This window comes from Pogonomyrmex barbatus, unplaced genomic scaffold (genome assembly GCF_055798465.1).
Source record: "Pogonomyrmex barbatus isolate J1 unplaced genomic scaffold, ASM5579846v1 scaffold22, whole genome shotgun sequence".
Lineage (NCBI taxonomy): Eukaryota > Metazoa > Arthropoda > Insecta > Hymenoptera > Formicidae > Pogonomyrmex > Pogonomyrmex barbatus.
Window position 1 is genome coordinate 1892116 of NW_028297119.1, and position 15217 is coordinate 1907332.

The following is a 15217-nucleotide window of genomic DNA, read 5'->3' on the forward strand; positions in this document are numbered from 1 at the left end:
GTCTAAAGTGCCTACATGAATGGCGACTCGCTAAATATCCGCATTTAACGTTTTGTTATTCAATTCGCGTATGTTTTTGCGCCCTGACGAAGAACGAAGACAAAGGGTAAAAACTGCCCCGAAAATTTTGTAACGTTGTGCATTGCAATATCCACCGACTTGCGTGTACGACCGTATCGCGCATGGAAAAAGTATAAACGACATTAGAGATTTGCGGTTGATGCCAATAACAGTATTTCTCGTTACCGGCGACGTCCGTCATTGTTTTTTTCTTTCGCCGAAAAAAAAAAAGAAAAAACCATTTCTTTTCTCCCTCCCACCCATCCACCCTTGAAAGTAATATTCTTGTCAAATAAAGGTTTCTCATGCCTTTGTTATCCGTTCTTAAATTAAATTAGCTAGGTGATCACGTCAGTACACGTCCCGTTGTCTCGTCTTTATTACATCTTCAATTTTATTGGCATGACTAACTGATTGATCTACGCGCAACACATTAGAACCTAGCAGTGAGGATGCAAGACGTGTGACTGCGTGATTCGTGAAAGAGGAGAAGATATAAATTGTAATGGCCGTACCGCTTATAATTTGACGGCATATTATGAAACCTAAAAAATAAATCACAAAGCACACGATTAAAATCAAAATTAGTGGGCGGTGGCGCGGCCGCGGCCGACGCGTCATTGTCTAATGTTTCTTATCTCTCCGCAAAATGTACTTTAACTTAAAACTTTTTATCCGCATTAATGTGTATCAATTTAAGTTTAGTAAAAATACGTTCCACTATAGATCTATAGTTATTTAATATCTTATATATTCCAGCAATGTTTGAAGAATCTCAAAAGCGCGAAGAAAAATAATATAATAGTACAATATTTTGGATCTAAAATTTTTACAATTGATTCTTACTACGTATATGTCAAGTAAAACAGTTACTTTGTATTTAAATATAATAATCTAAATGTTCGCGTTGAATTATAATATTTTATTAAGACGCATACATCCATTGGATGTATTGGATTATTGTCTGACTCGCTTCGGCGACGATGGATATATTAATGTAATCTACGAAAACTTTTCGCGTACGAAAGAATAATCTCTAATTAAACGATACGAAAGATTGTTTAAATATATGCAGAGAATCTTATAGAAACTGATTGGAATGTTTCAATTATTCGGAGAAAGCTTTTACAGACTAATGCGTGCTTAGGAACAAACGCGTTTACTTTGCAGATCGAAGCTGTTCGGTATAAAACAAGTGCAGAGCGATGCCGGATAATATCTCAGCTTATCCCCATCTCTACCTGCCATTCTACCTGCCAAGCCTATCGAGTCTATGTGTTCATTCAATCCGCTACATTGATGCAATTTGCCGCATATATCAACGAAAAAATTTATGGGCAACCTATCTTTGAAACGAGAATAAATCGCGGAGCAATTTCAAAAAGTTTACTTGCAAGTATTAAATGAATATTAAATATTAAATAAAAAATTACGTGTATATGCGCATCACAAATTTTATACACTATAAATTTCATTGTTAATACGTCGTTAATAATTGAATGTATTGATGAAAGTTACACAAATTTTTAATTTTCATAATTGAAGAATTTATTGCTACAAGATATATTTAAGTTTCCTCTATAAAATCGATTAATTTAGTAGCTGCATGATTTTAAATGGGTTTATTATCATGAATAATTAACACTTTAGGTAGTAATCTTTTGGTCCCTATTCTCTTTGATGTGCACCATCACATTTCTTCCATTTGCAGAAGTAAAGGCTTAAAAGTTTTAACAAAAATCATTTTGTACTCACAAATAACGATCGGACATCATTATCGGAATATTAATATGAATACGAGTTTAAAGTTGACTTCCGGAGCTAGCGATGGTCGCGGGCCAACTGCTATGTCAATTGGCTTGTTGCCCAGTTTTATAATCTTGGCTTTTGCCCTCTCTCTTTCTCTCGATTGCCCCCTCCCCATTCAAATCTTGTGTTTTTTTCAAACTTCCGTTTGCAATCACTTATTTTATCTATTCGTACTTATCTCTATTTTTCCTCTACGTTTGGCTTACGTTTCAGTTACGCAAAAGAGAAATTAGATTTTATTATCACAGTCACTTCCAAATCTCCACAAAAATTATTACTCTTAAATTCTGAAAAAACAATTCTATTTTACAAAGCAAATAATAAAAAAAAATCACAATTTCGTAAAAAAAATTAATAAAAATTCCTTTATCAAAAATTATTTATCCCAAGTGAAATTCATTCTAATCACGTAGATAGAATCAATTTGATTTTAAAATTCTGATGGGAGAAATTTTCGTGAGCAAAAACTTTGTATTATATATCGAAATATTGTCTCTCTCTGTGTAATTAAAATCGCGATACAGGAACATGAAAATAGCTGTTACGCAACCATAATAACAGTAGACAGATATCTATATGTAGACTAAATCTTAAATCAAAGATAGTAATTTTGTCTTAAAATATCCATTGATCAAATATGCTAATTATAATACTTTCGGATAATTGTCATGTTATCTAGCCTTCAATAATAGTCCATTTTTAATATACAAAATATTAATTTAACTTAATACGCTATGATCTGAGAGTATCTTGTGATTTTGTGAGTACATGTTTCGATTTACATAAGATGAACGTACGCAGACATCCGTATTCAGTGCAGATACCCTAAGTTAGTTAAGTTGACCGATCTCCTCCGGAAATTTTAAGAGATATACTCTCTTTCGTCGAACCGAGAGATATATCACGAAGATCTTAAAAGATTATCTTACCTAGACGAACTGCCGATACTGCTTATGCTGGCACCGTCAGCCGTTCTTCTTTGTTCTCTCGACACGTCGCAATCCGTAATATCGCACTCCGAGGTGTCGGAGTCACTTAATCTCGAGGTGGTCGAAGGTGGACTTAGATGACAATCTATCATGTCATCAGATTCTTGATAATGCCTGAAGAGTAAAAGGTAATGTTAACAATCTCAGCGAGGTAGCGATTTTGATACGGTATTGCATTTTCAAGTTGGTAAAGACAAGATTATATCGAAAAATATGGACTCCTCTCTCTCTCTCTCTCTCTCTCTCTCTCTCTCTCTCTCTCTCTCTCTCTCTCTCTCTCTCTCTCAATATAGATTTCTAAGAATCACGAGACAAGTCATCGTATAACGTTATGTCACATTTTACGCAAAACAAAATATAACATTGTCAAACATTCCACAAGACTCGTATCGATGCGTGGTATTTATTTGATCGCTTTTAGCATTAGTATTGGAACTACTAGCATCCGTGAGTGCAATTCATACCTGACGTGCCGGTGTTCTCCGTGAGCGGTCAGAGAATGCCATTCTGGTTCCTCGTCCAAGAGACATACTGCCAATTCCAGGACAGCCTCGCCAAGGAAATCGTTCGCTTCGTATCTAGAGTAGTCCCAGACCGTAATCTCTAGTGCTCTTTTCCTGAGCTCCGAACGTCTAACTCCATTATAAACAAAAGTCTGATTCCATTTGGGATCATTCGTGTTTGCCACAGTCTTCGTACGCCGTTTCGACTTCTCACTAGAGTAAAATTAAAAAAAAAGATATATTAATTTTAAAAGTTTTGAAAAGATTAATTAGTAATTAAGTTAGAATAAAACGAGCTATCAATAATCACTTAAAGAATCACAAAATAAAATAACATCAAACAATATGTGCACCTTTAGTGCGTTTAGGTAAATTTTTTTTATGACATTATTTATGATAGTATTTCTTCCTATGATTTTGTTAAAATAAATATTAGATCATTTATATAAATTTATGTATATTAATTTGTGAACTTTTTTATTAATTAAAAATATTACCATTGAATATTATTAAGTACGCTGATTTACTTCCATTTCTCACCTTTTGTCGGGAAGTAGGAAAACTTTGGCGTAAGGATTTCTAGGTTGGCCGTTACTCTTTGGCGTGAGCCCGGCGGCGCATATTATCGTGACGATCAGCTGAAGTCCCACGGGATCGAAGCCCAGCTTCACCTGGATACTACCGCCCACATTTGCATTTCCGGTCGGATGTCGGGAGTGTCGACCGCGTCCTTGGGCGTGCAGGTCCGGCGAGCCCGGCGACGTCACTAAAACCGAGGGTTTCTCACGCCTCGCGTCGTACAACTCTGCAAGTGATCGTGCAGCTTCGACTAGGATATAACTCGTTTCCGTATCTGCGATCTTGCAGCGATTCACGAGGAGAGAGGGTGCGCGAGATTCGTCACGTAGGAAAATAACGAACAGAAGTGAAAGAGACGACAAATGGAGGAGGAGGAGAAGAAGAAGAAGAAATTGGGATGATTCGATACATAAAAAAATTTTTCATGCTTTCGTTGCACTAACACATTCATTGCCATTTGTCAGCCGATGAACGCGCCGCTCGCATTCACTTGGCAATGAATATGTTAATCGGATACGTTTATATATACGATATATGTGGTATCAGAAAAAAATGCAGAAATGGTGGAAAGATTAAAAGTATATCTTCGAAATGTCCAAAATAGTGTTTGAAGGATCGGGAAATCTGTGAATCTGTTAGATGTCTATTCGACGAGAGATCTCTGCGTCGATTGAGCACTCTCGGAGTATACGAAATTATAGATGCGAAAACCAAAAGTTCTATCTCACGGCGTCATCGAACCCCCGGGGGATGTTGCAAAATCGATAAACTATTTCTGAACAGTTCTGGAAGCACCCACGTCTTTTTGAAGAAGTGGCGTCCGCATGCACGGGTTTTCACAATTACGGAAATCCGTGACAACGAGCCACGAAAGGGATGAGGGGAATTATTATGATAATAATGTTAGATCGATTGGAGCAGAGATAATAGAACGGTAGCGAATACACAGCAAATTACACTTATCCATAAGAATTACACGAGATACTCGTGATTTGTTATACGTATAGAGAGAAAGCACGATATGAGGGATTTATACATCGGCATCTTTATATCTTGTATATACATATAATATAGTTGTTGCTCCCATAAGACTATACCTATATAACGGTGCTCTTTTAGCGGGGAAAGGGCAAGGGGGTGCATTAGCACTACGGTCTACATCTACATTAAACATCGACGGTAATACTCAAGGCAGAATAAATGGTAAATCAATTTTCGTTGCTTCGGCTTGCCGTAGCATCGAAATCGTGACTCCTGTTCCGTTTGTTGAAATTTCAAAGAAAATCTCACGAAACGGTCATCAATAACGGAGGTAAAGGGCTATGATACAGACAAGAAACACTGATCGATCGAAAATGGATTGAAAAAAGTTCTCTGAGGCCTACCCCATAGTAAACATTTCTTAAGACCTGGAATGCGAAAAAATTATGTAATTTGTGGTAGCGTTGCTTCTGAGATGCTTAATACGTAATATACTTATGCGAGTAACGCGATACTATTAATGAGAAGCGCGAATATCGCTTTACATTTAATGGGATTTAATTAATATAAATAAATATTTCATTAAGTTGGAATAATTAATTCTCAGTGCTCTTTCGTCTTTTAGAATTATTGAATTATCATAAATATTACACGTGCTACTTTTCGTCGATATTGTGCTTGCAAGTCGTGCTGTCTTATTGTTCATCTTTCTATATGTATAGCTTTTGTCTAAAGTTGTGTAAATAGACAAAATATTATATTAATTTTTTTTACATAAGAAAAAGAAAGATCCAAATGCTCAGATGAAACACTTTTGATTCTCTATAAATTCTTCTAATCGCAGTTCAGTTTAAAACAACGCTATCTTCCTAACACACTTCTTTCTAATTCTGTTCGCTGTATTGTGACATCCTGTGAAAAACAGAAGCCCATCTACGTGAAAAGAAAAAAAAACAATCTACCTCATCCTCTTAAATATATAATCGCCATTCTTACATATGTACATAAATACTTTTATTCCTCCTGGTATGCCTATGATTTGTAATTAAAATAACGCTCGGCACCATAAGCCCATGCACGACTACCATATGATTAAATCGATGATAAATATATTTAGAGTTGTACAAAAAAAGATATCTATATTCCGTTTGAATAAAAGAGTCGGTGATAAAATAATCTAGATCACATTTGTGATACACTGAAGCGAAATCAAGTCGGAAGACGGCCGGAAACGGAACGTGCTGCGTATATAGTCACCTTTGTGATGCGGCGGCTGAAGACCGGAAATGGTCTCGTGTTTCTGTCTCCACTGGCTCTGTGCAACCATCTTTCTGGATGTCATGGGCGTCGATGGGCCCGGTCCTGCAGGCGCCATGCCCGTTGTCGTCGACAACTTTCTCTCAACTACAAGCTCAATCTGCGGCTCCAACCTCGACTCGGTAATGATGTCGTAAACCTCCCGGAAGCTTTTGCCTTGGAGGGACCTCCCATTCCACGCGATCACCTCGTCACCTGAAACAACCGCAGGGAATCGTCGAGCGTCGTCCGATTCGTTCTTATGGACGGTCGTGGGAATAGAAACGGTTTGCGCGCGATTGTTGCAAGCGCGTCGACAAGCCGTGCACTTTCAAGGTGTCAAAGTTGAAACGAATTATCACGATTCGAATATACGCGATCCAAACGCAAGACTTTTATTAGTATACATGATGCTACAAGAGAAATGCTTATAATCAAATATACATGTAACAAAAGTATACATGTAATTCATCTTTTTTTATTCTCAATAAATAAAATAAAATGTTCTCACAAATTTTCTCACAATTTTATTAATTGATATAATCACGATAAGTAACACGATAAGTACATGATCAGTTCAAAATCAATTGATGATCAAATTTCCATTATAATTACTCTTTAAGCATAGTATAAAAAAATATTTTGTAATGTTTGTCTTGTAATGTTTATTGTCACATAAAATTTAGATTTTTTTCTGTCTTCCGATCGTGATAAACGTATCATAATAAACTATATAGAAAATATCCACGATTTGGATGGTTTAAAAATTTTTCAAATTGCTTGATCCGAACTTTGTAATCTTCTTACCAGGTCTAAGTTGGCCTTCTATGTCCGCCGTGCTACCCTTTTTCACCTTCTCGATCAGAGCACCCATGGAACCATCTTCCAATAGCTTGCCACCGACAACTTTTAGTCCGAGTATACTACTACAGCTCCCGGAGCCGGCCGATTTTCGTAAAACCATGTGGCCGATGATCTTCTGACCGTCTTCACTCATTTGCCAGGATAATGGATGCTACGGAGCGCGGATAGTATTTCTTTTACTGATAATGGGCGTCACATGCTTTCATAAACCATAAACAATACGGAACGTACGTCCAAATTCTTGATCTTGAATCCAAATACGCTAAAGATTTAATTTAATAATAGATAAAAGATATATTTTATTCAACATTTAGTTAATAACCAGTGACTTAGCATAATTATAAAATATATAATTATCGCATTGTAATTAATTACGAGCCGTTTCAGAGATTCGTTATTTTTGTGGAACTCATATAATTTTATTTCCAGAATTCTGACGTATTTCCATTATTAATCTATTCACCAATTAAAATACATCTAATAAAAAACAATTGCAACAAACAATATTTTACAAATACCACTGAGAAATGCTTTGCGTCTTATAGCAATACATTTCTTGCGCGGAGTGCATCCAATCAAAGAACTTAAATACAAAAAGTACAAATATATAATCTTTAAATTGACGTCAGATTTGAGAGGATACGCGTGAACAAGTTATATCAATATAAAAAGAGTAACAAAACAATGTTAATTAGGAAACAAAAACAACTTAATTATTTAAAATAAATTGTTCTCAATATATAAAAGCACATCATCATCTTTCATGAAATCTATCGGTATCCTCCCAACGAGAGGCTATTTTTATAGTTTTCGATACTTTAGGAGTGCCGAAAAGTTTACAGAGCAATAAGCATATGTAATATGTAAAAGCAAGTAATGATCACTATTACATGCGATACATGCGAAACTAGCAAGTATTATAATAGATATAAAACATTCCCTATTGCATGCACCTGTTCGGAACTTTCAGTGTCCGAAAGCCTCGGTAAATTCAAAAAAGATACATATTGCAGGCATGCAAATAACACTATGGTGGTCGTCGATATACGTAATATTGCGTAAAAATCCTAAGCGTGATGTATCTCTATTTGAGGACACGATTCACCAGGTGGATCTACTTTAGAGAGAGGGGTCGCCTCTTTTTGGCTTCTGTCCTATCGAATGTCGAGCTCCTCGACATCTAATGCACAATTCAGAAAGCCCGAAGTCTTTACTGCTCATGTCTTTTTATAGTAGCAGGTTTAATAATAGATTTCGATTAAACTTTACTAGAAAATTAGAAAGATCAATCTGTACAATTAATTGTAGAGATATGTTATTCTGAAAAATCAACAAATTTCTACATAGATTCAACGATATACTTTTATAATCCATTTCTGCTTTTACGCCAGTGAAATATTTCAAATAATTTAGAATTATGCGTTATTACAATAACGAAACTTTTAATTAGTTTGTAATGCAAATTGTGCATAAGAAAGTCCGAATTTCCTATCAGATATATTCAAACCGGAGATCTTCTCTGGCAGGATTGAATGCCAAACGGCAATTACGTTGTTCCTCACTCACAATTAAACAATAGTACGAACCTCTTTCATTTGTGCAACAGCTAACTGTACTGGAATCGTAATAATTGACGGGATATTAAAAAATCCTTTGTTCAGAACTGATCGCGACGATAACTAACGAGGTCGTCAAGCCTCGTCGATTGCGATATCTTTTGGCCGCGTTCCAATTTGATTAATTATGAAACAGCTACGCTCTTCTTTTCGAAGACCAGCAGCTTGGACGGTCCTTTAATTAGATCATTTTGGATCGTTATTTTATCTTGTAAAAAAAGCCACGTGAAATTTTTTCAAATTACCGAAACACACAATTGACAAAGGGACAAACATCGCGATGCACTTTTATCGGATAAGAGTCGCGCCTGTCGGGACGCGACACGATTATCGATCGGACGCAATCGCGCGAATTAATTCCCGCATCACCAAGTCTCGTACCTTCCTCCTCCGATCCTATTCGGCGAAGTCGAAAGAAATCAATCGCGCTTGACGGTGTTTAGTTTCCTCGTTTTTGCCTTCACGCATCGCAATCAGTTTCCACTTTTGCCCCCGAGAAAATAGAAGCAAGCTTCGAGTTACGTGACTTGTTTGGGAAATAGGAGTGAAAAAGATTGATCCCGATCGAGTTGCTTCAAGAGATACGTAAGTCGTTGCCAGACAAATTATCCGATTGCCGATTATCATTTACCCGGCGAATTTAATTTCAGTTATTTGCTTCGTATAATTGAACCACGACTCCCACAGCTTATCTTTTTCGTATTGAACGATGAGCTGTGCACGCAATATTTCGCTCATTCGAATATAAACTTTGCAAAAATGTTCCGGCATCTGTCGGAATCGTAATCGCAAAATCTATTTTATAATTGGTATTCAATGCAATTTTCTTAATGCAGTTTTCTAGTAATTAAAATGATATAAATCTTAATTTTTTTATTATCTTTATTTATTATATATTTGCCCGTAAAGCAAAGATTTCATGTTTTATATTGTCATACTTCTTATGTTTAAGAAATTGAGAATATCGATCAATGTCATAAATTTTCGCCAATTCCAATCAAAATAGATATCAAATCAAATCATCTTCATGTCTATTCAAGTATTTATAGACGATTATGTAATTTATTTTTGATTTAGATACCGATGGAATTATCTTGTATTTTTTTTAGAAAAATAATAAATGATAATTTATAATCAAATCATGATTACTACCTATTATTCATTTTTGTTATTACTGGAGTCTACTGATCTTTTGTTATTTCTGGAGTCTGATCAAACGATTATACAGAATGTTTTCTATTTTCACAGAATAGCATCATTAAATACTTACAGACACATACATTTACATTAAATTATCAATTACGTTAAAAATAAAAAATAGATTTTACATAAATCCAAACGCTATTTTCTATTTTCTATCCTTCCCTTTCTCCCTCTTCCTCCTCCCCCTTCTCTCTAGACATTTTCAAGAGAATTTACACGCCGAATACCGAATCGATTATTTGCAACTTCTTTTACATTTCACATTATGTAATATGACTTACGAAAACTTAAAACTGCGCGACTGTACTACTTTAACTTTAGAGTGGCGTAAAAGAGAAATGAATGTCAGAAATTACATTCATTATTTAAAAGTATATAAATCTTCTCGTCGCTATTAAATTTACGTCATTGCGAAACTCGAGGAAAATTACAGATTTTAGGCAAAAGAGGCACGATGAAATGGAATCGAAAGAGGTCTGACGCAACAGAATTGTAGAACGATTTTCTACTTAAAACTTTTGAATTCACAGAGTATCGTGAATGGCAATTAATAAAAAAAAAACTTTTTTTTACCAATCCCATTAATATTTATTACAAATGACCAATGACGTTCATCATTGATAATGTGAATCAGCTTAAAAATGGAAAATAAACGATAATCCGTGATTTCAGCTTTGGAAAACCAAATAAGCTTGAAATTGATAATACATCAATGCTGTAAGTTTTGTACAAAGAAAGCCGATATAAATCAAACACAAACAAATCTCGAGATAAACGAACACAAGCACACAAGCCTTTAAGCACGAAGTTTAGGGTTAATCGAGCAAAAGAGGTTCTCTCTCCTGTCAGCGCAGATAGAAGAAAAAAAAAATATTCAAGCATAATTTCGTAATTACGGCATGTGTAATATATATCTCTAATATATATCTCTTTCTCTCTCTCTCTCTCTCTCTCTCTCTCTCTCTCTCTCTCTCTCTCTCTCTCTCTCTCTCTCTCTCTCTCTCTCAATTCGCACATCGATTGGTATCAGTGATCTCAACGCGATCAATTGCGCAATTCTCCATTCCCTGAAACTTCAGCTCTCCTGGCACACAGTACACATTGTAATCCGAAAGTAACTAATTACAAGTGCTGCACGCTAATTACATCAATTAGCAAGCCACCTCTTCAATGCACCTCTTCGCTACGCTATCGAAGCTAGGAGCGAGAAAGAAAACAACCGTAATTCCACTTTGGACGACGTATTCCACTTTGGATCTGCCGTGATTGACGCCTGGAGTAGATCGCGCGTGGAAGAAAATGATCATTACCGGGATGAAGCACCATTATCTATGCTCCCCATCGACCGCGATTGTGCAACAAAAAAAAAACGCTATAGAAAAAACCCCTTTTACTCGATCCACCGACGAATACGATTTAATTCCTAAACTCTTGTCTATCCTCGCGTGTGTGTAGGATCCTGCCGTCTACATCATCGATCAACAGATCGACTCCGATCTACAGCTCGCTACAACTCGAGAAGCGTTTCTCTAGCGATTTTATTTAGCGATCTTTTTTTTTGTTTTCTTTTTTTTTCAAGCCGGTTGACATTACTCGCTCGTAACCTGGCCCCGTACCTTGGGCAAATCGCCCCTGTTGCTGTCTTCACTGCTCGTGAAGGTGCTAGAAGTGTCTATCCCAGAGTCTTTGGTCGCGCTGTCTTGGCTACCCTGCCGATCGGCCTCCCAAGACCATTCCTCTTCCTGAGGGCCGCCGACATTGGTCCCACCATCAAAACGTACTGTCTTTTTCCCCCTTCTCTCCGTGAACCTGATGGACACGTCACATACACACAGAGACACGGGATAATAAGTGATTGGTGCCTGTGTGTGTGTGTCTGTCTTGTCGCCATGCGACTTCAATCTGATTCAATCTGATCAAACGCTTGAGCAAAGTGTGATTCGCGGCCAATGACACAACTCACGAATGTAATACCGATGATTTACATTTTGTCTTCAACCCGTTCATTATTCAATATTCCTCAAGTAAAATTTATTATTAATTTATTGAGGAACTTGCTTCCAACATCTTTATTTTTAATATATATATATATATATATACTTTGACTTGATTTAACATTTAATATGTTATACAATTAAATTATGATTTAATATGTTATTACAATGCACTCAGATATGAATTCGATCAAATTTAGTCTTTTCTAATGATATTGCAAACATTTTTTAAATTATTTAATATTAAATTATTTAATTTAAAAAAAAAGAGAGTTGTATGATATTAACAAATTAAAATGGACATTCGATTAAATTTTTGATAAAATTTTAACTGTCTACAAGATATTTTACCTAGATGAATTTCTTTTTCATTTTTCATAATTTTAATTTACTATACACCTGTAATATACTATACACAATAAAATTTCATTTTTTAAATTTCATTTTTAAAATTTATGATAACAGAAACAAATATGTTAATTATTTTTCTTTGACCAACGTTATAATTTTCTTTAATATTATTACTTGAAATTTCTTTTTTAAATCAAATACATGTCCCGATCCGAATATCTATCTTTATAATATTTTGATTAACGATATTGTAAAGTGTAACGATAAAAATCCCCAATCATAAAAGTTCGTCATTCAATTTTCATCTGTCAAAAATCTGTCACAAACTCATCTGTCACAACTTTCATCTGTCAAAAATTTCTCAAATAAAGCACTGTGAGGCTGCACAGTTTCGTAGTACAAATCTATCGTACATAGATTCAACTTTAACATTTATATACAATTTTTTAAAACATTTTTTCAAATGAAAAATGAAAAGTGAAAAATGAAAAATGAAAAAAAGATAATTATCACTATAATATTTTTACTTATCTCTGACAAACAGTGGCATCTTCTCCATGTCGCGATAAACTGGGAAGATTACTATTTCACAAAAGATCGAGCTTGTACGATCAGGGATCTCCGCGATGAGATTTCGTCGAGCAAATATCTTTCGTTCTTTTTCGCATTTTCAGTGATGCGTTTTGTCGCGGCATAAGGTCGGCGAGAAAATGAAAGTTAGAAAAAGAGGCGCACGCGATCATCAGGCCTCCTTGAAACGCACCTCCTACTGTCGGCGCGCCACTCGTCGCCGCATCTTCGAAAGCTCCGTCTGACGAGAGTGCTCTCTTCTTTTCGCGGCTCTCGCGGTGGATGGTGGCCGTTATGCTCGACAGCCGTCATGCCCGCGCCCGACCCGTGGTGCCCATTGTGGGATCCGTTGTGCCTACGCCCAACACTGGACATCGATTTCGGACCTCCCGCATGGTGGTAGTACCCCTTCCCTACAGTAGATCCAAAATGTTTCGTATTTTTTTCCTCCTTTTCTCATTTCTCTCCTCTACAATATCCGCAATGAATGCGTGCGCGAATCGGTTTTATGTCTTTTCTTTTTATTTTTTTTTTTTTTTTTTTTTTTTATATAAACTCGTAACCCTTAATTCTACCTACGCCAATTCTCTTTTTTGGAAAAAAGAGAGTATCCTCTCGCGATTTATTTTGAAATCTTCCTGTACACGCGTCCTTTTTCATTTTTATACGGCGTCTCGATTTTCGGTTGATCTGGCATAACGAAAACGAAAGTTATCGTGTCTTAAGAATTATCCCATCGTTATCCCTCAAGTGTCAAGAGTCAAGTGCATTTTCCTGCGACACCTCGCATTCCTATCCCGCCCGGTGTTTCTCTCTTTGATTCACGTGTCAGCTTCGTGTGTGCGTTTTGTGGGTGGCGATATACCTAACGGAAACGAGATAAGGCAGCGGTGCAAGCTTGCCCGCGATGAATGTGCGATAGATGACGTCTGAGAAGCGTTAAGTAGAACCGTACGTCTGAATCTGCCTACACACGATTGGCGAGACGCTAAAAAATACGACTATATGCATAAATTTGTGCAGGGATCGTGTGGTTGTGTGTGTACGTGTGCGCGTACGTGCATAACGATAATTACAGTCTTTTCTTGACGAGATATCCATCTAAAGTTCTAGGACGTTTCCTATTTCCGAGGTCTGCGGGATTTCGATATGATAGTGGTAAATACAGATTTTCGTTATACACAAAAAAATAAAAACATTAAATACATGAAAAATTATCGTATGATCGTGAAAAAATACAAAAAATACAAATTTGACTTCCGTAAGGCTGTATATTATAAATTAAATTTATATTTATTGTAAATTTAACTTATACTTAATTAAATTTATATTTATATTTATATTTACCTGTAATATAATATAATTTAGAAAACAATACGCTATTCCGAAATTTCCAAAATTATTATCTTTATTTTCTCTTGAAGTTGATTTCTCTTGAAGTTGAATTCTCTTGAAATTTAAAGGCAATATTGATACTTACGGATGCCAAAAATGGCCTTGTGTAAAAATTTAGTACAGAAAAGAAATAAAACACATTGAACGCAACTTCAAATCTTGAAAACGTAATTTTGTTGCTGCAGCGTCATTGTCCTAATTAAGTACCTACAGGTTTATACTGATATCCAGATAATGTGTATATGCGAATGAATGGAAGATTTCGAGATGCAGAGAATTTGTGGGAGTTGTACGTGTGTACACGTATATATTTTGAAGTGAAGTGTAGATAAAAATATACCTGTGCACGATTCATAGCCGTCCAAAGTAGAACAAATAAAGTCTATTACAATTCTCTGCCGATCGGTCGCATCGCGCGACGTGCGAGTTATAAGCAGACAAATGTTGCTCGTTTTCTCGTAAGAAAAAAAAATGATCTTGATCTTTCTGCTTGCATCCTCGCATTATTCTCATGGTAGCGTTAATGCAAATGCGTCCCCGAGAGCGCGAAAATATGTAGGTTTCTTCGCGAGAAAATGTAAGACAATACAAAAGAAACACAATTAAGTATAGACGATACGTTCTGAAACTTAATTCTGAAGTCTGATTAGCAGAGTGGAGTTTTTATAAAATTTTATCAAACGTACAAAAAGCGTAACACGCAAAAAAAATAACACTGTACGCGTAATCGGGCCACGAGAGTCAGATAAATCAAAGGAAGAGACGAATTATCGATTTCAACTCGATCAACGCACGACCGTTCGGCAGATACGTACACACACATGCACACGCATACGCACAGATATACATATTATATATATATATGTATATGTAAGTATACATACAATTAGATATATGTGTAGCGATTAATATATAGCAAAAGATGATTTGCTTTGTATTTTTATGTAATAAAATTATTAAGTACCGCGGGCAATTGCCGATTCATTCTGTCTGCCGCCTTCTCCCGC

At 36.0% G+C, this 15217-nt stretch overlaps 1 protein-coding gene across 4 annotated transcripts in view; it reads right to left on the minus strand.

Moving 5' to 3' along the window:
• Rim (Rab3 interacting molecule) overlaps positions 1-15217 on the minus strand; it is a 68696-nt gene that overhangs the window by 22763 nt on the left and 30716 nt on the right. For all 4 annotated transcript variants that reach the window (XR_016139570.1, XM_089078361.1, XM_089078360.1 and 1 more), the window contains exons 6-14: positions 13009-13228; positions 11517-11709; positions 7025-7232; positions 6179-6433; positions 5326-5349; positions 3902-4166; positions 3323-3574; positions 2799-2972; positions 576-605 (exon numbers count right to left, since the gene is read on the minus strand). Coding sequence is in view for 3 of the 4 variants with exons in the window: in XM_089078361.1 (XP_088934487.1) it covers positions 576-605; positions 2799-2972; positions 3323-3574; positions 3902-4166; positions 5326-5349; positions 6179-6433; positions 7025-7232; positions 11517-11709; positions 13009-13228 (1621 nt within the window). In the remaining variant the exon portion in view is untranslated. The remainder of the gene's footprint in view (positions 1-575; positions 606-2798; positions 2973-3322; positions 3575-3901; positions 4167-5325; positions 5350-6178; positions 6434-7024; positions 7233-11516; positions 11710-13008; positions 13229-15217) is intronic.